The sequence below is a fragment of the Falco punctatus genome, assembly GCF_963210335.1.
Source record: "Falco punctatus genome assembly, chromosome: 5".
NCBI classification, from domain to species: domain Eukaryota; kingdom Metazoa; phylum Chordata; class Aves; order Falconiformes; family Falconidae; genus Falco; species Falco punctatus.
In genome coordinates, this window is record NC_137584.1 from 65,652,112 (window position 1) to 65,677,382 (window position 25,271).

General features: G+C 42.9%; 1 protein-coding gene across 4 annotated transcripts in view; it reads left to right on the top strand.

Moving 5' to 3' along the window:
- METTL24 (methyltransferase like 24) overlaps positions 1 to 25,271 on the top strand; it is a 50,481-nt gene that overhangs the window by 18,429 nt on the left and 6,781 nt on the right. For 2 of the 4 annotated variants that reach the window (XM_080388211.1, XM_080388213.1), the window contains exons 2-4: positions 4,528 to 4,626; positions 8,425 to 8,564; positions 14,415 to 14,643. In XM_080388211.1, the coding sequence (XP_080244337.1) occupies positions 4,528 to 4,626; positions 8,425 to 8,564; positions 14,415 to 14,643 (468 nt within the window). The remainder of the gene's footprint in view (positions 1 to 4,527; positions 4,627 to 8,424; positions 8,565 to 14,414; positions 14,644 to 25,271) is intronic. The other 2 variants (XM_080388212.1, XM_080388214.1) reach the window with 2 other exon arrangements.

The following is a 25,271-nucleotide window of genomic DNA, read 5'->3' on the forward strand; positions in this document are numbered from 1 at the left end:
TAGTAACAATCTACTCTTACAAGGGTGAGCCTTCCGGAGTGCAATCCAGTAAATACGTGTTTGCCTTGTAGATGTCTGAAAATTTGCAATTTGAATCCCACCCATTGCATTTGAAACTGATAAAACCCCTGCCAAACTTTACCCACAAGCAAGCTCTGTTCTGCTGTAGCTTTCCACAAAGGGTGAGTGTGATGGTACACAGAGTACAGCCAGAATGGTTGGAAGTGAAGATGTGTGTCATTTGTTTCTATGGCTAGCAAATATTTATGGCTATTGATGGAATTTGTTGCCACAAGTACTTTCCATTCACATTTGGTCCTGCCTCAAACGTAAAAAATCATTGTTGCACAGTTTAATCAGAGGATTTAGTATTTCCTCCTTGATTAAGACGTCTGTGTATGTATTGACAAGTCTTTTGTCTCTTTATTGGAAGCAACAAACCGCTTGGCAGGACAATGGGGTTCCCAAATTTTTGTTTGTAAACATGGCTAATATGTTTCTGTATTTTAATAGGCTGCTAAAAAGGAAGGAAATTGAAAGGAGGGGAAAAAACAGTTACTGAATTAAAAAAGGTGGAAGTATGGAAAACGTACTTTCAAATGTAAACAGAAGGGAAGGGAGGGGTTGGGCTGTTTGAATTAGTGCACTGAAACTAGGATTGATCTGGAAAGAATTTAATGATTTATGTATTCAAGTTTATGCTACGAAAACCAGAAATTTAGCAAACCTACAATTTTATACCTGATCGTTTGTGAGTCCTTTGCTTATGTTGATTTAAACTTTCTATTATGATTTCAGATTTTTAGGATAAATGATACCATATGTATAGTACAGATATTAAGTGATTATTAGATGACTATCATAGATGGCTGATGAGAGAGAAAAATCTGGAAGGGTGTGGTCTCCAGAGAAGAGTCACCGTGGATTACTGTCAGATTGGTTTGAAGGAAACATCAGTCCCTATCCTTGTGATGTACCTGGGAAAAAAGTCAGACCTTCAAATGCATCCCGGTTTTCCTAACAAAGCAATGGCATTGCCTTAAGATTTTCTTCAGTCTGTGGTTATCTCGTGGTGACAATTTAGACATCACTCCACATTAACGGTATCTGGTATCCATTACCCTTCTGGGGCACCTGAAGTCAGACTCTGACCATTGCCTGTGATAAAGTCTTGCTGAAGTCTGATTTTTCTTACAATGCTAATTCCAGGTAACGTGTCTATAAGTGAAAAAATGTATATAGAGAGATACTTCAAGATAATTCAGTATGCTGTTTTTTAAGGGGCATTATAACTTCCCAGGTACTGTCATCCCTTTATATTATGGAATCAGGATATATTGGTGTTTGGGAAACACCGTCATGGTGTCTCATTGGAAGTCCTTACCCTAGGGAGAAAGCACACTGATGGCGATAGCCAGAGATGCAGAATGTCCAAACCATTTTCTGGCTCTTCCTGGGTGACCTTGGGGAGGTCTGTCTGAATGTCCTATCCAGAGCAGCATAATATGGACTCTAATACCTCCTCTGCTCCTCTTGTGCACTTGCTGTAGAAGCTGCCTGTGAAAGGAGCTGCTCCACAGCTTGCTTTGTATAGCAGCCTCAGGGGCCTGCTCTTGCTTATTTACTCTAGAGGTTTCCGTGATACAAGGGAGAAAATCCAACTCATGATGCCACAGTCAGGTTGCTCTGAATAAATAAAATTGCGAAGTCTAGAGGGGAAAACTCCTTAAAATAAGACACATGCGTTTATCAGGAATAAACCTTATTTTCACAAAGCAGTTGGTTCACAGGGGTTGGATGCCTTTTATCTGTAGAGTTAATTTGAGAGGGCTTATGTGGAAACGCTATAGAACAGGCTGAAAATTACCTGAAAAACTATAAACAAAGGCTACTGATGTACATAGGGAGTAGCTTCTTCAGGGGGATATTTTGTGAGTCCTGAACATACCCAAACTGCATCACCAACATCACTGACTTACCCGCTGGGAGGGTGTACCTTGTCCAAGAGATGTACTGGGTTTTCATCGTTTTCATCCCTCTTTGTCATCTCTGAATCTTATTGTAATGCAGCTATTGAAGCCCCCCGGAGGGGTGTTTAGTAGGTGTTAGGAACAGGCATCTCTGATGTATTCATTAGTGAATGGAAATAGGCTGCTGCTTAGTAAGGAGCCAGGGCCCAAGTGTGAAGTTTGAAAAGCTATTCAAAAGCAGTGCCCTCAAACAGGAGCTCGGGTCTGATCTCTTTCACAAAAGTAACATTTATGTAGTGCTCCTGAATTTAAAGAACTATATAAAAGGTTGACCTTTTTCTGATTTTTCCCTCTTTTGGGGAGGGTGGGGGTGAGTGGTGTTTAGTCTTCCTTTTTATGTGTTTATTGATATATTTTTGGAGTCAGTAGGAAGGCAGTTTGTCATCTTTAAGATTTTAAGAATCTGAGAGTAAGACACAGTAGCTCTTGGATATTGCACTCTACTGAAAAAGAACCTCATTCACGTGGTTAATTATAGGGAATTTTTTTCTTTTTCTTCCCTGTCAACTCTGTGCAGAGGGAATTCTTGCTGAGCAGTGCCACAATGGCCACCCTGCAATTCCCCTACTTAATGAGCTACTTCTCACACAAATAGAATTCAGAATAACTGGGCACAGATGTTTAGGTGTCTGGGTTTTGTGTTGGTTTTTTTTTTCCCCTGAAAATGATTGTCAGTCTTCATTTTCATTTCAGTTTTCAAGCCTGTTGAAACAAAAGCATTACTGACATTGCAAACGTTATTCAGCTGTGTGAACTGTGACTCATTCTGAAAAATTACGTGCATTTTGCTCCCCAGCATGCACCTATCCTCCTGCTGTTAGCTGCTTGCAGGCTGCCTCTGCAGTCAGCGGGTCAGGGGTACGTGCTGCTGCAGGACTTGCTAGCTTGCTTCCAGCCTTGTGCGATGCAGGGTGTAGGAACCCATGTTTGCTGCAGGCAGCAAGTTTCAGGGTGGGAAATGCTACTTTTGTCTGCTGGGGAAAAAAATATCTCAGCATCTCTTTACAGTAAAAAAAGCCCAAAGAGCAAACGCTAAAGGAACAATAAACCTCACACAGACCTTCTGGCTCATGTTCACTCCAGACTATGTTTACTTAGGCTGCAAAAATATCAATTCATGGTATCGGCTCCAGGCAAACTCCATCTGGTCTGATGGTCCTCTTTAATCATCTCTTTTTTTTCTAGTTTTGCCGCCTCTTTTTCTTTCCTGTGTTCCTCAGAGGATCTCCACTGTCACCATGCTGGCTCTTCTTCTGGCACCACAGACTGGTCCTGTCTGGGGGCTCAGCACCTCGCCTCTCTGATCTGCTTCCATCCTCTTCAGTAGCTATTTCCTATATGTTTTCCAGGGCTTTGTTTGAAATACAGTGCTGTGGGAACCTCAAATGAGGTTCCTGTTTGGTATGTTACTGAATGTCAGGATAAACCTGTGGGGGAAAACCCCCATCCTCTTCATTATGGAAGCTCAGTTAATTGGGGATGATTAAAGGGAAGCTTGATACTACCTGCCCAGCCATAGAAGTGACTTAGGGCGCCTGAAGATGAAAAGCCATGAGGAATCAATCTTAATTTAGTACAACTTAACACCGTGCTTGTATTTTTATCTACTTGAGGGCAAGAGATAACACATCTAAACTTCCCAGTGCGACAAAAGCGGGCAGAATTTGGAGAAGGTGGAGCAGATGGGAGCGCGGAGCCCCGTTGTTCTGTAAGCACATGTCTGAAAGACCTCTTCTGTCCCACTCTGTCTATGTGGGAAGTGTTGCTGGAAAAACTGACAGGATCCCTGTGGTTCAGAGCTGAGGGGCCTCAAAGGGAGTGCAGAAAGCATCCACCAAAGCTGCTTCCCTGCGGCTATGAAAATGAGGAGTGATAGGGCTACGGACAGCCACATTGATGTTTTTTCAGGAAAACAAAGAATTCTGGTATATCTTGTCAGGCAAGCATGGGAGAGGAAAAAAGCTTTTCTTAAAGACCTCAACAAACTTTCTTTTCTATCAAATCTGTATTTTAAAAAGGGAAAGATTGTTTGCAGACGTTTCCTTTGGTGATGATGAGTGCAATTCAAGTTCTTGTTTCAGAGGACATTCAAGCAGAGATACATGGTAGATATAAAATTTGAAGTATTTTACTGTTTTCAGATGTTTTGCTAAAGGAATTAGTTACATCTTGGTTTTCTTCATGCACTTCTACAAGCCAGAGCTTACTTGGGTGTCCTAGAATAACTGTATTGACACATGTATCCTGGATGAAGAGCCCTTTCTTTCTGAATTACCTACATCTGCTTTCAAAGCTGATCATAATAAATCATCGTTAGATGGTCTTTCACTGTAGTTCAAACCCTACTTTATTCTGAAATTGCTTTCATGTGTAGACAAGCCCCTCAGAAACTCTTTATTTGAAATTAAATCTCCTTAATTTATTAGCCCTTGCATTTTGTGCTTGTACCAAGAAATGAATCCTGTTCCTTTAAAGTGTTTTTTGTATTGCTTTGCAGACTGTAAGATGGCACATTGAACTACAGCCATGGGCAAGTCAGACTCCTTCCCTCAACTACGAGGCCTTGAGGTTCTTGAAGTACATTAGCACTTCTCAGGTAGGTTTTTTATTTCAGCCTCTGTTCAGAAAACAGTTTGCCTGGTACAGGCCGTGCCCTCTCAGATAAGAAATTAACCTTACACCAAACTGGTTTTGGAACTGCTTTATTTCTAAAGGTGCTTAACCTAGCAGCAATGGTCAACATGGATGTAAAGGTCAAAACACGAGGTAGAAAAAAAATGCATTATTTCCTTGGGTTTTATTTCCAGATGGGTTTGTCTCCTGACAGGAGTACACTATGACTGAAATTCCAGACATGGTTCCTCTCCCGCTCTCTTTCTCGCTCTCTGTCAGACACAGAAAAATACAGAGTACTCTGTAGCAAGAGGACTGTGTATTCCGCCACTCCAGCTCTCAATAATAATGTGATAAACAGTCTAATTTTAGGTAAAAAGGATGCATTTGAGGTTCCCAGTAAAATGAGAACAAGGCAATGGTCGCTAACTTGGACAGGTTGTCCCAGGAACACCAATTGAATCCTGATATTTTGAGGACAAAAACGATGACCTGAAAAATCAGTGTTCTTATGTGCTTTTTCACAGGTGACATTTTCAAATCCAGATTGCACTGACAGATACTTCTGGAGTTCAGCATATACAGAAATTGAGCTGTCATGTCTTAATGGAGGCGTCACTCCTGCACAACAGCATTTACGCATACATTTCCTGTAATAAAAAATGGAAAAGGTGCTGGATGTCCACAGTTCTGACAGGGCAGCTGCTTTGAATACCCAGGTCTATCAGCAGCTGACTCTTGAATACAGATTTAACTGCACCATCACTTACAGTGGACAACAGCCAAAAGCCTCAGGTGCTAATGTCACTGAAACATCATCCACATACAAAATTCTTTGTTAATGCAATGCTTTCAAGGCTGAGACAAGATTAATTTGAAACACGTCTAAAAATATGCTGCTGTGCTGATGGTGTGGTAACTGGGAGGGTAGCAGAGTGTTCACTTATCCTCCCACTTGTGGGTACCCCTGGCTAAATGCTCAAGAAAATGACATTGTTACTTCCACTCATGCCAGCACTGAGGGGGCAAGAGGCAATATGATGCATGTGGAGACAGCAAGAGATGTGTGTAGCTTGTTTTGTTGTACAGAACTTCAGGCTGCTGCAGTCATATTAAGCTGAAAACATCCTTCATCTTGGTGACTTAATAAACAGTGGCAGATGCTGCTAAACTCCACTAGTTGGGTCAAAGCCTACTTGGACATCAATTAGCAGAGAGTTTATTGCTTCTGACACACTAATCGAGAAGTTTCGTTCCCAGAGGAACTGACCCTGGTCAGGGGGACCAGCATAAGTGAAAACAAAAAATGAGAGGAATCCTTGTTCCTCACCTGGCAGATGTTATAGGATTATTAACTGACAGGATAACACCACGACTGGGATGAGCACTTCTGGAGGTGGGATCCTGCTTATGTAGATGAGCATGGGATCTCATTTTCCTTGTTTGCTGAGCAAGTGGCTACTGATCACTGTGCCTGAGTTCAGCTCCCTGCCATTAGTGTAGAATGGCTTGAACTGCTGGAGGGGGAAGATGCCATGTCAGCAGGGTCAAGGTGCGGCCAGAAAACCTTTTCCAGTGCTGGTAACTAACGATCAGAAGAGCCACGTTATATGTGCTGTTGTTTGTATCATAGTAGCGAGCAGAAGCCCAGAACAGGATGTGAGCTCAGTGCGTCAGGGTCTGTAAATCACGCAACAGACTGGTGATGGTGCTAAAGGCAGGGTTCAGGTTTTTTTATTTTTGATAGCAAGAGCTATTAAGTAGCAAAAGCTTTGAAAATTGCTCCAAATTCTGAGTGTTATAATTGCTCATAATGCCGTGAGTCAATTAAGTGGCAGCACTGCAGAATCTTACTTTTCTGTAGAGAGCACATTATGCTTCTGTGTCTTAAAATTAGTGCTCGTTATTGCAATGCCATTTATTCCTTGATTGTTACGTGACTGAAGGGAAATGGGTGGTGGGGTGCAGTGCAAATCATTGCTTAAAACTTAGTGAATCCTGAGAGCAGCAGGAAGAGATGCTATATTAGCTGGTATGAATTTCCCATGGGAATTACGAGCTGAGCAGGAGCAGGGAGGTGGTGATGCAGCATGCAGTTCTTTAGATCTAATGCCCCAGGTAATGGATCTTTCAGAGCTTAAGCTTCTTAAAGAATGAGAGTTTTGTTTACTTATTATAAGGCACATGGTGGAGAGTGCCTACCACAGCAATGGCTAGTGGTAGCCCAGTTTTTACTCTCACCCCTGTGTAAAATTGTTCCATTTCTGTGGTTCCAGGTGGGGCAGGCCTGTGCTTCTTAGGTTGGCTAAAACTGCGAGCTGAGCCTGGGTAGTCTGCTGCAGAGGAAGGAAGGAACGAGATGAGAACAGTCAGTTCAGGGCTGATGTTTAACCTGGTTTTGTCTTTGCTGCTGTTCTTCCCACCATTTTATTGCTGGCTTTCTGACAGTGCCAGCTCCCATCCCTGCAGCCAGGGCTGGTACTGGGCCCAAAGAACAACTTTTCATCATGATGGGTGAGCTGGGTTCCTGCAACTCTTCTCAGTCTTTGCTTTCCTATCTGTGTGTTAGCAGCCTGTGCCCTGCAACCCCTGAATTTGATGGCGGGGCTGCACATGATTTGAAAAGCCCTTCAACAAGCAACTGTAAGCTGATGCTGGTGCAGCATGGCACAGCCTCTCCTGGGCAGAAGTCGCCACAGCTTTGGTGCTTACTTCTGCTTCCCGTTACCTCCTTGCCACTGCTACGGTGACAGCTGTACAAACTGCACTGGCTTCCCATCGGCTGCTGTGCCCTGCGTCCTGAACGCTGAAAGGCTGCAGCACCCCCAGCTCCGTGCCTGCCTTTTCCAAAGCGGGTCTGGAGAACGGGATGGTGCAGAATGGTGTGGCAGAGCCCGGGGGTGAAGCGCTGGCCCAGGCTGCTGGGTGGGTAGGCAGAGCTGGTGCTGCAGGCAGGGTCTCCTCCGCAGGGTGTCATTCCCAGGGCTCTGGCTTCATTGGCTTGGTCACCGCTGTATTTTGTTGCAGGCTGCTGCTCAGCTGCTGGCAAAGCTGACTTCACCTCTCAGTTAAGTGATTTTTGACACTTCCAGGTTTCTGATGAATCTAGAACATTTTGGTCCTTGCTTTCTTGGTCTTTACAAGGACTTTGGCTTACAGTGTTCCTTCCTGCAGGGTCTTTATCTCTTTTATCCTGGCTTTAGACTCCAGATGTCTAAGCCAGCCTAGCACAGACAGAGGTGCTAAGATTCCTCTGTTTAGTTAAGTGCTTACTTCAATCCCTTCGTTGTTGGAGAGGGGATGGATTGGGGTAATGTCCCTTCTGGAACTGAGATCCAGGACGCTCTAGGTAAGGTATACAGTGTATATTGCAGTGACACTGCAAATTGTAATTGCAATCTTGAATCGTGACGTGATTTTAACATTATTCAGGATGCAAAATCCACTCCAAGGTTTGAAAAGAAAAAAATTAAACATTTTAGTGCTGAAATAACTTTTTCTCAGGGAAAATTGATTTGTGGGTATAGTACTAATGCTTAATTATTTGCTTTTCAAACTACATTGCTCTCTGGGTGATTATGTAAGCCTTAAATTTCACCAAGCAGAACAGATGAACAAGGAAAAAAAGTCATCAAATCTCCATAGCTGTGTATCAGATTGATAATCAGATTTAAATGAAACCAATTAACATTTTTTCTGCTTTCCAGTCTTTCCCCAGAAGGCAAATTAAAAACAAATTAAAAATCCTGTCTTAAAATGAAACATCCTTTGGTTTCAACAGATTTCATGTGAACGCATGAACCTGAACAGCCTGAGAGAGTACTCTGAAACCACAAAGAAGCCCTGGTCGATCTGTCTTGATGAGAGGTTTAGCCTCATTCATAGAATTAGAAGCAAGCAATGCCGTCTCTATTCCCTTGGGTAAGTGCTAGCTTTAAAAGACAGCAAATTTTCATGACACCAAGCTTCAAAAAGCTCTATAAATGCAACACAGTCTGCAACAAAGTTGTCTTTTGAAATACATGCTTAGTTCGGGTGTGTCTGTTATATGTTGATTTGCTTCTGTAAACTGTTTTTAAGGAAAAACCTTTCTCCATGAGGGTTTTTTTTTCCTTTGCCTTTCTAATATCGGTATGGAAACAGATGGCTTAATGGTGAGTAGTGAGTGGTAGTTCATGTAGAGGAAGATGAAAATTAATGAGATAAACCATAAAGCCTACAACATCTTCTATGAGCAGAAATGACTTGCATAATTGTCAGGTACTTCAGCAGCATTACTTAGAAAACTTCATTAACTACCCCTGGGACAAAACGGTTCATTTCCATATGAGAGTGTGTTTGCTAAGCACTTAAGGGGTGACATGTGCCGAAGTGCTAATAATAAAGGCAGTAGCAGCTTTATTTAAAAATGTTTGTAGTGTTTATGATGTTTACAGCACTTGAGATTGAGGTTTTCACTCATCACAGAACAATTGCTTTCACAGGTAGTAAAACCACAAGTGCAGCCTGTTTCCCTGCTAATAAAACACTCTTCCTGGAAGGCTGAGGGAAGTCAGTTCTTACAGTTTGTCAGGCATTTTTTTTGTAGTAACTTTTGCATTACCCATGAGTGTGCAGGTGCATTAGGAAAGTGATTGCTGGGATCTGGAGCTCGTTTTACACAGATCACCACATGACTGCTGCCTCCTGATAAAACTGTCTGCTGTCCTGGGAGCCAGCTTTAGGTCAGAGGTGTATTGAAAGGCTTCATGTCCCTTAAACCAGTGCAGTTTATTTCTGTGATTTTGCTGCTATGGGTCTGACAAATGGTGGATATCAAGGAACTGTGTCGGGGTGGCGTTTCTCAGTGATAAGCAGTTAACCCCAGCAATTAATGTAAAGTGGACGCAGAGTGCGCTGCAGTCCAAGGGAGTATTTTCTGTTAATTTGGGTGGGTTTGCATTTGGCTCAAGTTTATACTGAGCTGTAAAGGCCAAACACCTCAGAGGGTGAGGGGCTCTCAGGTTTTGTTCAGCTGCATTGCTCTGTGGCAGAACAACAATAACATGCCCTTTAAAGACAAATCACATATATGGAGAGCAAACTCCTTTCAACTACTGTTGCAAAGAACATTCAGACCACAAAAAGCAATCTATTTCAAATTCTACTTAGCTGGTTTTAGTGCAAAATACAGGTTTACAAGATTTTTTGTTTGTTTTTCACATTCCCATGAAAGTTAGGAGAGATGCAGTGTTATACTCCATGCTCAGGTCCAGACTACCTGCTTGACTGTATAGTACTGGCTCATTGCCTGAGGCTCCTGGTAGTAGGGAGAGGCAGGCACATTCGGGTGGAAAATCAGCTAAGCTAAATAGCATTCTGGAGGTAGGTATAGCTTTCCTTCGATTATAGAGGAAGTCTGGTGTAATGTGGCTGCTGACTTTAGATGTCTTGGGAAAGTATCCAAAGTTCAGTGGAATTAATCTAGACCTTCAGATTACATGATCATTAATATTAGACCTGAGCTCACGTATCGTGTCCCTCTTGCCTTTTGCTATGGACCAAGTGTGGGCTGAAATGGTATTTTTGTTGAATTGGCCAGTAGGCACAACACAGAGTTGATTTCATCTGTACTAGTAAATGCAGATTTGGCACAAAACTGGCCACCCAGAGATCATTTGCGAATGGTTTTGAATAAATCTGAGTTAATGCATGTATACCAGTGTTCTATATGTGGTGCCACTTTCGGTATGGTACAGGGAGCCTGAATGCCAGATTTGCTGTACTGATAGAACAGTAGGGCTTAGCAGAGACTGAAATTGATGTTGGCTCTCCCATTAATCATCAGATACACATGTGCAGTAAGTACCCAACTATGATGCATCACATGAAGCAGATAAAAAGTAAAAGGGAAATATTTGATGTTGAGGAGGAGTAGTCTTCAGTCCTCCAGTTTACTTCTGCAGCCTTTGGAGCTTGTTGCTGCATAATTCTTTTCTCAGACTCACTTTCTTTAGTTTACGACAGGCAGAAAAGTAATTTTGTTCCGAGTAAGACAAAAATCCCCTTTAAACATTTCTGTTATCTCATACACTTCATAACAAGCAAAGGGGGAGCAGCTGCTTCCAGTGAAGAATACACCCTGTGGAGAGGGTGGATGGAGGACAAATGTGAAAGTTCAGTGTGTGTTTTACTGGGAATCCTGAATTAAATCCATATATCATTAAAAATGGAACAAAACACGCTGCTTAGGCTTTGCCTTCTTGGATGCTATAGAAGAGGTTACTTTTGAATGGGAGCAAGCAGCATCTGAAACATCTGGAGATCTTTTTAGATTAGTATTAGTTGCTTCCACTACTGAGAATCAGCAGTGTTTTTGCTTGGGGACAGGATTTCCCAGTATGATATGTAATTGCAATATGCATTAGTGAGCTCTAGTTATTAGTGCTAAATCTCCTTAGATTAAGCTAAGTCTGTTACAAACACCACAGGCAGGCACTCAAGCTGAGATAATATAAATGAATAGGATTTCAGAAACTTACCAGTTGAGACTTAGAGAGTCTTGCTGCAATACTGTATAAAAGCCCTTTCAGGTGGATCTCAAAGTGTAGGGTCTTTAGGATCCAGGCAGGGGATGCTTCTTTTTTCCTGAGCTGCAGAGCTTGGTTGTCTTCCTTTGAGAAACAAGGGGAGGAGGGGGAACACAGAAAGGGAAAGCTGGATTTGAAACATGCATGGTTTTACAGCTCTGTCTCTTGTGGCCTCTGTGGGAGCTGGAGTACCTGCAGTTATCAGGCTGGATCAGCTACAGGTGTCCAGTAGAGCTGTGCTGGAGGAGACAAAGCATCTTTTGTGCTGCTTGTGTGCTGGCTGCACGCCAGGATGACACGGGGATGTTGTGGTGCTCCTTTCGGTGCAAGCTGCAGCCCAGTGGTTTTTCTGAGTGCAAGGCTCTGTGTACGGTGACCCTCTGCAAACCCTGGGAGCAGGGGACAGCCAAGGGACACTGCTCCCTGCTGTGCTGTGCTCTGTCCTGGGTCAGCGTCCCTGCCCTGCTGCCGGTGGGGAGCAGTGCCAGTGAGCCCTTCCGTCCCACGTGCACGAGGCTAGGAGAGCTGGTCTTGCAGATGCTGTTTCTGCTGCTTTGAAAGCCCACTTCTGCCCAGAGTGCAGGGGACTGTGTGTGACTGCCAACTCCGTAACTAAGCTGTCTTCCCCTTTACAGTAAAAATAGGTCGGTGTCTTTAGCATTTTTAATTTTGCTGTTGCTGGAGGCAGCAACTACTCTCTCCTGATGATGGAGAAGGGCCTCTCTAGTCTTCTGTGACCTCCACACCTTTCTTTTAAAAAAACCACAAAATCTTTCCTAGGAGACCTAATTTGTTTACCTTTTTCATGCTGTGTTATCCCTTAGCACAATCACCTGTAAGCCAGAAACGTTTCAAACCGGTTCTTTTGGAGATGGCTTTTTTTTCTCTCCTAAATATTGTTTTTTTCTCAGATCCCTCTTCAGGCATAAACTTGAGCCAATAGCTAGAGTGCCAGAAGATATATCAGCATCTTCTTCACCTTCATCTGTATTTTTTTTTTCTGTTTTGCACCACTGTGAACCTCCCTTTGCAGTCCACATAAGTAGCAATCTGTTTGGAGGCAGCCTGAGGTTTGTCTACATCAAAACCGTTTGGCCCTCTGGATTGTAGCAGCTGGTACTGTTAGAAGTGTGTTATGGGTGCATGTATCCATCGGTCACTGGTAGGCTCATCACTCTAATGCTGTCACTGTCCCCAACAATTCACATGTTTTGTCATTTTTTGCCAGTTTCTCATTCCTAAGGGATTACACTGGTCTTTGTCCATCATTGTCCCTTCTTCAGAAAGCCACATGCAGACAAACACATTGATTCATTTTGTTAACTTCTGAACTTTTTTTCCTAATGTGTGTTGAATGCATTAAAAGAGAACTCCTCTCCTGTCCTCCTACACAGCTGTATGAGCTGGAATCCTGTGAAGCGGAGCTGTTCTTAAAAGCACACTGGCCTGATTTTGCAAACCCTGTCTCCTCCTGCTTTCTCAGGATGTTTAAAGGGGAGGATGGTTGAGAGGAGACCTTCTAATAGGCTACCATTACACCGTGCTTAGCCAATATTACAGCAAGCATCATACCGTAGCGGTAACTTCCAAAACATATGCTCTTCCAAACATTGCTTCATGAGTTGGATTCATTTTATTTTATCAGTATGTTATCTATGTAAAATATTTAGTGTTAGCTTAATGTCATAGCATAGTGTAGCATGATTTAAAACATACCATGTTTTACATATTGATGCAAATAGCCAGAATTATTTCAGTCTCGCACCATTTCTAATTTGTAATTGTGGTGTAGTGTAGCAGGTGCTCTGACAGCGCATCCAGGAGTATTGCCCTATAATGGTTTGTGTGTGATAAATAAATGCCATGCTGTTAGTACATAGTGGATATTCTCAATCAGTAAAACTGGTTGAAGTGCTGATTTAAACACTTGATTGACTTCCCAGCACTACATGTGTGTATATCCAACAGCGTAATTTTGATTAACTTTAAGGGTTAGTGCATGATTTGAACCACGTTTGGAACAAGCTCAGAGGAGCAGGAATGAATGTCCTGTTTTACACAGTAGGGAAGGTCTGTGGTCCAGACATGTGATTGCAATGGTCAATACCAGAATCTTTTAGTATATTCTGTGTGAACCAGTGGGCTGTAGGAGGTGGGAATATGGCACAGCCTTGTAAAGTACATCATCTCCTTGCAAAGACAGGAACTGAGAAAAGACTGCTATATGATGGGGCTATTAATTTTTATCCTTCTTTGGGATCTTTTCCAAATTACCAGCGGTCTTTCTCTTAAGTCTGTGTAAAAACTCTGCTACTGTTGTGAACAGGTTATTTTTAAATTTGCTTTTTTATCTGTGTCTTCCTGTGCACAGAGGAAAAGAGGCATTTGATTCTTGTGTCTTGTCCCTGTTGGTGGTCATTGTGACTCATCATGGTAACAGCAGATTATAGGCACAGTGGGAAATATGCCTGATTTTCACAAAACGGTATTGTATAAATTTTAAATATGTTTGCTTTTCTACTTATGGCTTGGTTATTGGAATTTTTTGCAGTGGGTACTAAGGAAAGTATTGTAATCTTTAAAAGAAAAAGCAAGCTGAAAATAGAAGAATATATACGTATGTATACAAAACATAAATAGAGGAATAATGTCAGCACAAAGGTTCTAAACATTTAATTTCCTTTTTATAAATTATGTCAGCTTCTGAATTAAGAAAAAGCTCTTTGGAAAGTTTATCACCCTGGCTAAAGGTGGATTAGTTCTTGCCTTGAAAGGAGCCCTTCATTCTAATGCAGTATATTGCATGGAATTTGAATTTTCTGGTGAGGTTAGTTTGTCTAATCCACTCCAGTAGTTTCATTCAATAAATGAAAAATTTCATCAGAAGTTTCTTAAGGTCAGTTATGAATGTGACATTGGAAAATGTTCCTTTAAATTTCCTTTATCTAACTACTTATTCTGAATCTTCAGCAGGTACTATTGTGGACCCTTAGCTTTATTTCTGGTTATCGCATCAGAATTAGGGTTAGATTGTGCTCAGTGCTGTGGACGTATCCCAAGAAGGAGCACAACAGCTCCTCCAGTTTGCTTCAGAAACAAATAGGTTGGATTTTTACCTTCTTTTACTGTGAATCCTCAAAATGTCCTACTCACGAATAGTTCTTTTTGCAGCATTAATAGTTACATCTTTTCTGTTTCGTAGGCTAGGCAATGATGACAACCAGTTTGAGATCAGCATGGCCAACAGTGGATGTGAGGTTCATCGATTTGACCCCAGCATCAAGTCAGCACACATTCAGGAGGGTCGGCACCTCTGGTATCATCGCCTGTCCATTGACTGGAGGGATCCCAATCCAGCCATTGCTGCTCATAAACTTCACAGCAACACGAAGAAGCTGGGCACAATACTGAATGAATTTGGGCATCAGAAGGTAAGGACTTGGGGGGTCAGGTTTCTGACTGCAGGTTTAGGTGTTGGGAAAGCTGCAGAGCTTTCTCCTTGCTGTCTTAGAAGTTTGGGCACTTTCCAAGGCTATCTCCTGACAATGGATCTTTCTTCAGCAATAGTCGTAATGCATTTCTTGTAGGCATGCGTTTTCTGTCGTGCTTTTTCTGTGTGCTGATAACAGCCACCTTGATTTTCAGTCACTAGCCGTACACTAAATACTTTCCTCCTCCTCCCTTCCTTTTCTCTTCAACTAGCTGGTGACATTGGGTACTAGTATTTTCAGTCCTGTGGAAGTTCTGGTCTTTGTCTGAGTATGAGTGCTGAACTATTCATACAGCCAAGTTTATAAAGAGAAAAAAAAATATTTGCAGGAATAATTAGAAGAAAAGAGCTAATGGACGGGTTGTTTACAATTTCAAGGTCACTGCTCCTAATTACAGTCATCCACAACAAAAACATCCTGTTTTAAAATTGGCAGCAGTCTGTGGAGTTTTTTAACATTTCCCAGTTTGTTTTTAAGAAACTGTAAAGACATCAGAAATCTTCAAGCCTCAAATAACTGTTGCCAGAATACATTTGAGGAAGTTCCTTAGGTTGTTTTTGAGTTTTTCCTTCAGAGGGTATACAAGCATGAATTCAAATGCGAATATACTTCATTGCCTGCAGCTAGTTGTGCTTGTCTTTGTTTTTTAAGAAATAGGCAGTGTGAGTTAAGGAGGAACTCTTCTGTATGATTTAGAAAGGAAGCAGTGTAGTGTTTGTTTGGTTTCGTGTTATAAAATGCAAGATGTCTTTTCAGTTCACTTCTTGCTTTTCTTCAGTATTTTCTTCTGGTTCAGCTCTACTGATTGGACCATTTTGAAGATAAGTGCAGAAAAAGGCTTTTTTCTACTACTTAGTCATACTGTAACTATATTGGGCTGTGCATTAGTGAAACATCTGGGGGGAGAGAGAGAGAGATGGCTTTCCTTTGATGTGTGCCTTACATTGATTGTTTTGATTTTAGAAGAATTAGTCATAGAGCAAATGATTAATGACCCGATCCAGAAAAACCGTATGAGTTTTGTGATATACCAGACCTGCTGAGAACAGTCAGTTCTCAGGTTATCATGGTTATACAGAGTGATTGTAAGACCTGTGAATGAGAAGGATGTAGCTATGAATTCTGAGTATGTGTGTAACTTTCTGGGTGAAAGTTACCTGACATGAAAGCAGCCGGCTGGAGGGCTACCCAGGAACATAATGCACATGTGATACATGCAATTAGGCTTTCCCCAAGCTGCCTGCCCATGGCATAGGATTGGTTCAGTTGGTGTGTTGGCACTTTATGAACAGTGTATACAGCCTCTTGCTCTATTCACATTCAGGTAGCTCCCCTGTGCGAAACTACGGCATTAGTGAAGTCAGGAGCTGACTTTCTTCTGGTGAGGATAAAGGTGTTACATACTCTGTGATCTCCTGTTACTTCCTATTTGTGAAATACCTGAATGGGCTGACTCTCCTCACATCGTTCTGTTTAATTTTTCTTTAATTTAGAAGGCAGCCTGAGAAGTTGTGTGTTGCGTAAAGACACTGATAAGCTCCGATTTATGAAGAGCACATCAAAGTAAATGCTGTGACATTCAGGTTTTCATTCTTCTGGTGAATGTGAGTAGAATGTTCCCTTGACTCAATAAGTAAGTTAATTCAAAACAGTTTCACAGAATATTTTCCAAAGCACTTTTTTAAATTAGAAAGTTAAAACACACTCTTCATCCCGTTCTTTTTAATTTTAAAAATCCTTCCGCCTACCCTCAAAGTTGTTCCATTCCCACTTCAAGGCAGGAATTTCAGGCAGCTGCATTTGAAGTTAGTGCCTCATTTTCTCCTTGCTTTTATTCTTTAATATTTGGGACTTGATCCAAGACCATCCAAGTTACTGAGACTATTTCCACTGACGTCAGAGGCTTTGGATTGGGATGATGAAGAGAGGACAGACAAGGCCTCCTGGAGTTCTTGCTGTTGTAGCCTTTACAAGAAAACATGCAGTTTGGGGGTTTTGTGTGCAAGGGATTCGAAGGCTCATTTACACACTGGCTCAGATGAGAGCACACCTAGTGTTCTGCAGTCAGTACTGGGACCTCATCCACAGAAGGGGAAACCTATCCTGATATTATGGCAAGAAATACAAACAGGTTTTTGGTGTTAGAGTGGATTTGAGGAAAGATTAAAATAACTCGATCTTTCTAATTGGCTATGGGGTGTAACAGTCCTCAGTTCTCTGGGGAGAGTAAATAGCCTGGAGGTAGAGGATTTATCTAGTACTATATTAGGATGAGACTGACAGAGGAAACATGTAGTCAGAGTATTTTGGGGAACTGTTAGAGTGTGAAATCTTTTAAGCCCTGGAATAATCCCCGAAGTCATGAGAGTCCTATTTCCTGGTACAGAAATCTAAACTGAAAATTTACTGGTCTGTCTTCTGAAAAGAGCAGTATTTTATCAGCCATAGGAAAAGATAAAGATGTAAAAATCGATCTTGCTCATCTCTGTCCCCCCCCGGCCCCCAGTTTTTTGCTGAATATGCACTGTGTAGTACACTGCTGATGAACAGGGGGGAAATGGGAGAAAGCCACTGAATGCACAACATTTTCTTTCTTATTGTAGTGGAGTTCACCTTTATGAAAGCTTTCGCTTTTATATTCTCTACCTACCTACTGGGGTGAGGATGCTACAGTGCTGGTATTTCCCGTGGATTAGTGACAGCGGGGTGGGGAACTTCCTTTGTACAGAGTTGCTGGATAGTTCAAGTCACAAGGGATCTTGAGAGACCTGTAGTTCAATCCCCTGCTCAAACAAAGCAAGGCCAGCTATGAAGTCAAACCAGGTCGTTCAAGGCTTGATCCACTTTGGTCTTGAAAACCACTGAGTTTTGTCCAAAATGGAGACCACACAACTTCACTGAGCAAGCTGTTGTCCTGGTTGATTGTCCTCATCGTGAAAAAGTTTCTCCTTATATGCAGTCTGAAAGCCCCCGGTTTCAATTTATGCCTCTTGTCTCTTGTTCTAAGCACTGTTGAAGAGCTTTTCTCTGCTGACTTGATGACCCCTTTGTAGACTCTACGGTCTGATGTTAGTCCCCCACAAAGCTGTCTCCTGCCTAGGTTGAACAAGCCCTCTTCCCCCAGCCTCTCCTTGTGAGGCCAAGTGTTCCAGTCCCCAGCCGTCTTGGTGGCTCCCAGCTGAACTCACCTCAGTTTATCATTGCCTGTCTTGTGTTGTGGGGACCAAAACTGGATGTAGTATCTAGATGCACTCTCACAAGTGCAGGGAGATAATCACATCCCTTGGTCTATGGGCCGTGGTCCTGCTAACGCAGTCCTGGAATGCTGTTGGCCTTCTTTGCACTATGACCCCCAGGACTTTTCTGCAGAGCTGCTCCCCAGCCAGGCAGGCAGTCCCCAGTTTGTATCGTTGCAGGGGGTCCTTCCTCCCATGGTGCAGGACTTGGCATTTGTCCTTGTTTAATTTCATCAGGTTCCTGTTGGCCCATCTCTCCAGCCTGTCTGGGTCCCTTTGGAATGGCAGTTCTGCCCTTGACTGTGTGTATTGACTGGTCCCACCAATTTGGTGTCATCCACAAAACACAGCAAGAGTGTCATCTAATGCCTCCTCTAGATAACTGATAAAGATGCTGAACAGGATGAATCCTAGTAATGACCCTGTACACTTTACTTGTAACTGACCTCCAGGTAGAGTACAACCCATTAACCACTGCCCTCTGAGCCCAGCCATCCGACTAGTTTCTTAATTATGTAGTTGTCTGTTCATCCAGGCTATAACATTCTGACTTGGATACAGGATTACTGTGGGAGACGGTGTCAAACATAGATCCCAGTGCTCTTCTAGACTAATCACAGCCAGTGCCATAGTCTTGCAAGGGGATCATCAGTCTGAATTTCAATTACAAGGAGGCCAATTCAGCTGAATACATCATTTGCCTAGTCCCAGCATAGATTTGCATTGTGTGTGGTATCAATGTCTTTCTCAGAAGGTTGCGATGTTCCATGTAGCCCATATTTTAGTATGCAATAAAACTTTCGGGGGAAGACCATGTTGAAATGCAAGTAAGCTCTTCCCACTCCAACATTATCCCTTCTACAAAAAGTCCTAACCCTTAACCAGAAACTCAAACCAAGCTACTATGTGTATTCTGTATTCCAAAGGTTACGCTATAAAGCAAAATTAAAAACCTTTGACAGAAAGGCTCTGAGCAGCAGAAGCAAGAGTTCATTCTGTCCTCAGTGGGCATGCATGAGTAAGCCATGCGTGTTCACACATGCAAACTCGTACTTCAGTAGTAGTTTTCTTCTTTCTGAAGCTCTGTAGGACAAATCTCATGCGATGCCATCAGTGAGTGGGGTGACTATGCATTCCTTAGCAGTATAGCTCAGCAGGGGATGAGATGGTTTCTTGGAAAACAAACTAAGGTGGAAAGGAGAATTTGAGAACACAAAGTAAAACCTTCATTAATCAGGAAGTGCTCATAGGTGTAATTTTCAGGGGACAGCGGAGTTGTGTTCAGCTTCTGCCATTCAAGTAATCTTGAACAAATTGTGTAAGAGACCAAACTGTGTCATTGTTTATTATGAAAAGAAATGCAAAGCAGTCTTTGAGTCCTGATTTTGATTTGAAGGTTTTAATTTACACCAGCCCTTCATGAAGATTCTTTCCTGTGACAACCTGGCTAACAGGTGTCTGCTTCATTTTATTGAACAGGCCGAGATTTAGGGTTTCAAAAGGAGAAACCTCCTCCCTTTCACCTGTTATTTAATACTTGACACAACTTCAAAACACTACACCCTGAAGCCATTTTGATAATAACCTCGTCTTCTCCTAGCCAAGTAATTTATCACTTGCTGCCCTCCTAAAGCGGATGACGTAGGTTCTGTTTCATGCTGCGCTTTCAGTTTTGTGAAGACTGGTGTGAAAGGGCAAAGATTAAAGAAAATCAATTTACCATTTTGGTTTAAAATTGGCTCTGTTGGCAATACACAAATAAATGTAAAATAAAAGCCCTGGGAAAACTGTATAACAACAGTTGTGCATGGAGATTTGATTAACAAAACAAAAAAAATAACTCCCCAGATTGGGAAGAGTCCTTGCTCAAATTTTGGAGCAACCAAATCCATGCAGTTACTCTTTACTATGCACACCTCAGGACTGCAGGGGCCGGAATAGTCTTTTGAATTCTTGACCCTGCCTAAACAAAATCATTTAGCCTTGATTATCCCTTACAAGGGTAGGCTTAGGTATTGCACGGGGAGCCTAGGAGTTAGTTGGTGTGATAACTTCCCTAGGGGGCTGCCATGCCCAAGTTCGATGTGGGGATGCCACCAGTGTTCATAAACTCAGCTCAGCTGCCATCTTAACTCACAGAAGGTCCTCGGTACCAGCTCGTAAGTGCCTGCAGACTGCTTTATGTGCTGGTGTGGAAGCCTGAGCTTGGGATGAGAAGGCAGGGGCTCAGGAACCTGGGAACTGCTTCAGGGGAGGTGAGTCCTTGTCACTGTTGCTGCTGCACCTGGGGTACAGCCCCTTCACCTTGCTGGAGTGAGAGGCACAAGTTCAGATCTGTGCTTTGCTGAGTCTGGCTTAGCGTCAGAAAGACCAAACGAGACCAACTCTTGAATTGCCACATCATGCAAATCCTTAAGTGAATGTTTGGGATTATGTCTTGAAAGGGCTTAATTTTTTTCTTTGCTTTATTATGCTTATTTGGGGCTTTTCCAGAATTTCAATTCTAGCAGGAAAAAGCCCAACCTTCATCTGATTTTTAGCCTCATTATTTTCGTATCCAAGTTTTCTTGTGCAATCATAAGTGGCCCTTTTTCTGCAGCTGTTATTTACCATCCAGATACATGTGTACCATCCAGATATAGTTGTGAAGAACAGCCTTTGCTTTGGTAGGGCTATCATACTGGCCTCTTTAAGTTTCCTGTATTTCCCATAACATCTTACTAGTGTTTTGCTGCCCCTCCTGCAGCTGGGGCACCAGCAATCAGTACTATTCAGAATTCCCAGTGGGTTTTCTTGCTAAGGCTCAGGCTGCGACCACCTTATTCCCTTTCTTCCCCTGAAACGTCTGCACTGCTACCACTTGTCATCTCATTGGCTTTTACGTGGATGCATCAGACTGGCCCTTTGTTATATCAGATTCTGCATGGCACGGTAGAGGGAGTTTTGTCCCAGACTACTGATTTTTTTAAAGTGTTAACAGCTGACCCTGGCCTCTTTGTAGTAGGAGTAACTCTGCACAGTAAAGTCCCACATTAGTATGGGACTCCTTTGCACCAGGCAGATGTAATGCCATAGCTGTAAGAGCTTCTGATATAAATAAATGACCTGCCAGTGGATGGAGGAGCATGGAACTCACCTCCATTAATTTAAATTTCTAAATTTGAGATAGCTGTTGAGGTCCTCATGAACTGCATCTTAATGGTTTCTCTTGAGTTTATCTCATTCAAGGGCAGATGTTTAAAACAGCCTGGATGATGTGACCTGCATATCTGAAACAGCCCTTCAGAAGTTCGTGTTCTCTGTGGTCTATAAAGGGAGTTTGGACAACTGGTTTGAGTTTAGATGTCTAAGGCTGGGTGAGGTGCATCCCATCTTGAGTGACTTGCCCACAAACTCAGCTCGATGCTCAGCATCTTTCTGTCCAAGATGCTGTGTGTGCTCAGCATCTGTCTGATGAATCCTAAGATCAGGACTTCAAAGTTCTGCAAAAAGGTCTCACATGCTGATTTCTGTGCTGGTTGTGCTGAAAGGGAGAATGCTGGAGATGATAACATTGGGCAAGCTAGCAAAAAAATGTATAGTGTTGTTGGTTGTTGTTTTTTTAAAGTCATTCCATTAGAGCAAAAGCTCAGAGTGCTGGAGAGCATGTTATTCTGCAATGAGCATCTGCCTCTAGCTCTGTAATTTGATTTATGAGTTCTTGTGAGACTTACTGCCCGTAACACAGGCATTCAGTCCTTTCGAGGTTGTGTTTGTACATGGTGGGCCAGATGCATTCTCTGTGTAATGTGACCAATTTCCTTGGAGTTACACAGAGCTGCAGTCTGAGCACTAGCTGTTGCTGTGTATGAACCTTTTGTTTGGGAGTGCATCAATGAGCTGATGAATTTTACTCCATTTGCTGAAAAGGGGCAATCAAACTGGTGCAGATGTTTCCAAAGCTGCCTTCTGTAATCTCGTAATGGTTGCCCCTAAGTGATTTACAAGCTCCTGACACACAGTGCTTCTTTCCTGGATGTATATATTTTTAATTTTAGCGATAATGAAATCAAGGTGGTAATTGCCTTGTATTTGCTTAGTCAGCTGAGGCTGCTGTTGCATGAAGTATTTTAACTGTAATTGGATTGAAGAATTTGGCTGCAAGGAGAAACAGCCTTGACATCCTCATGTTTCTGGAAGCAAAGATCTTTGGACAGTGATTTACTGCTCACCACCTCTCTCGCTGTCTGTGTCGTATGCAAGGAATGCCTCATACACATTCCCTTACAAGCTTTTCTCTTGGTCCCTTGCATCTCCTTTTGCCTTATTTAAATTCTGTCCACCAGGAGCAGTTCTCAAGATACTGTTAAGAATAGTGGTGTTTCTAGGGAGTGACCTGGAGGTGCTATTTAGTATGCAATTGTCAGGCATGTAGCAAAGATCTTTTTTAATTATACCATTGGCTGAATGTGGTGCAATCCATAACCTTTTCTTCTAGGAAAATGGCTAGTGCAATGTCTGAATTGTAATGAAAGTATTTTGCTGTTGAAACAGAGTTTATGCAGGTCATCTTATGAAAAAAAAAAAGGCACTTTCAAAGCATATTATCGTCTGCTAAAAATTAGAAAGGAAGGAGGATTTTTTTTTAGGCTTTTATTTTCTTTTTTTGTTGCCTTTGTTGTGGTTGTTAAGACACTTAGAAAAAATCAGGTATTAAAAATCTGCTTTCCCTCAGCTTTACAAGAGGGCTGCACAAGCTGTGTTCAATTCCCAGCACAGTTTGGTGCACTAATATGCTGTTCCACCTTCTCTTCGACAGCAGCAGCAGTGTACCACTATTTCAGTGTCAAACAGTTGCATTCAGAAGAGCATGGCACTTGCCGCAGGCACCACGGAGCCATCGTTGGTATGCTGGTGCTGTAAGAAGCCAGTCACTCCTGGTTCCCTCCTCCTGCTGAAACCGGAGTTCGGCAGGAGCCTGGGGAACCTCCCCTGCTTCACAAGGTGGTACCAGATGCACCTGCCAAGCTCAGACCTGTGTTCATGCTCCCCAGGTCCTGCTTAAGCTATTAACACCGGCTTCAGCACAGGAATGTGAATCCATCTGGTTTTGATTGAGCTAAGGTGCTGTCTGCTCAGGGTGCTGGTCCAGGACGTGACACTGGTTTTATGAGAATCGAGAGCAACCCTTTTCCATAAGCATCCTGGGCTTTTGCTGCTACCCATCTTTCTCACAATTTCCAGGGAGTAATTGACATTAAAAAGTCCTTCAGATTTTTCAGAATTCAGACATTAAAAAGTCCTTCAGAAAAGTGCCTTATCCAGAGCACTTAAGAACTCTCTAAAAAAATGTCATTTGTAGCTTATCCCTCTTCCTGTCCCTGTTTACAAATTCTTGTCATTGGAATTGGCCATCTCTTGTTTGAATACTTTCACCTTGGTGTCTGAATCCTTTCTGGTCTCATTTTTGACCTGACAGCAGTTTAAGGTATCCCTCCATTCTCAAAAATTTGAGATCTGGAGGTCAAAGCCATAGCAGCTCACCTTTCCCCTCCTCACTGCCTGTCCCAAGGTGAAATCTGATAGTCTTGCCACCAGTTCAGGGTGTTCCTTATTCACATTTTCAGGAACACACGGCTTTCCTCCTGCCATGGTTGCAGGCAAACAGCAGCGTGGGCAAACAGTGAAGCAGATCTGGTCTGGCAGGTTGGCACCCTGGACCAGAAACAAAGTGAAACAGGTAGATCCCCGTGAAGGGGTGTGCTTTTAAAGGAGTTTATTGCAGTGGTTGGTGCAGATGTAAACCAGGTCCTCCACCAGATTTAACTGTGCAGTTAGAGTGGGCCTGCGTGTTCTCATCCTGCAAGAGATGTTCTTTAAGGTGTGGTGAACATTAAGATGGGACTCTCAGCCCTTTCTTCAATTACTTGCATTTTAAAGGCCCCCATGGGCACTTTATTAATAAACAACAGCAGGTCTTGTAGCCAGAATGCTGTTTACTGTGTAAGCCATTTTACAGTAGCCTGAACCCTCTGTCCCTTGCATGGGTGCACACACCCACAGGTCTTCCTCCTCAGGCTTCGGGATCAGTTGCTGGTTATTTGCCTTCTAACGCAAACGCCCTGCCCCAGCTGCCCTCTCATCCTGTCATAATGCGTTTGTTATATTGCTGCTGGCTTTCACCTTTAGCAAGACCGGGATAACGTGGCTTTTATGTAAGCACAGAGCTAGGTCCCACTGTCCTTGCGTGGTGCTGGGGCAACACAAACAGACTGCAAATGTTTGTTCCCCTTTAATGAAGAGACTTGAGGGTCCAGCGTACAACATTTATTCTTTTGAGTAAACATCCGTTCCCACAGGCATCCAGCAGCGTCTGGCAGAGAAGATCAAAAGATCAGAAATGAAAGGATTTTCCTCCCTTTGTGAGGGGAGTGGGCAGCGGGACATCTCCTGTGAGATTAGATGGGTGAATGCGTTCTTTGCAAAGCAACTCATGCACTCGGCCAGGGCTGTGTGCGGAGCAGCTCTACTTCCAGCCCTGGGCTGTTGGCTGCTGGTGGAATAAATGCGCTGTTTAAAGTGTCTGTTTGTAGCACGGGCTTTGGTGAGCAGAGCTCTTGCTGATGATCAGGCTGATAAATAATGTAAGATCAGGGTTTCTGCAGCTCCCTTGTGGGGTTTTTTCCCACTTGGGCAATCTGGCCATTGGGTTGAGGGACCCGGTGAGGGGATGTCGTTTTCATCTTCTTCTGTACGACAGAAGAGCCATGCAAACTGAGAAAGATAACACAGTGCAAATGGGAGCTGGGGCACAGCGTTTCTGAGCAGGGATGCACACTTGTGAGCTGCTGCCACCCTGAGTAGGCAAGAAGGTCACTGTTTGGGGGCTCATGCTGGCTCTTCATCCTGTTTCCTCTGAGAAGGCATCATGTTGAGTCCTTAGCTAGTGGTAAGGTTCCCATTGCCTGCTCTAGAGACTGGTCTTGGTTTAGAGACGGGGAACCAAGATCTTTGATGCTCAGGAATTTTGTGAGGGGAAGGCCCTCTCCCTCAGCATTGTCTGTGTGTAGTGCTGGCCTGCCCCATGCTGAGGGCTTGTAGACTGTGTTCTCTGGCTCACTGTACAGGATCCTTGGTCTTGCTGGATGGCAAGCTAGACAAGATGTTAAGCACAATACCTGTAGCTTTAAGGTCATTATAGCATAGTGCTAGCTAAACCCATCAAACCTGTCTGAAAATCAATTCAGGCTTGGGGACATGTATTATTTTATGACCAGAAGATGATTAACAAGTGAGCTGCCATCTCTGGCTGGTCCATTGCCCAAGTGTGACTTAAGATGGGAAGATGCCAAG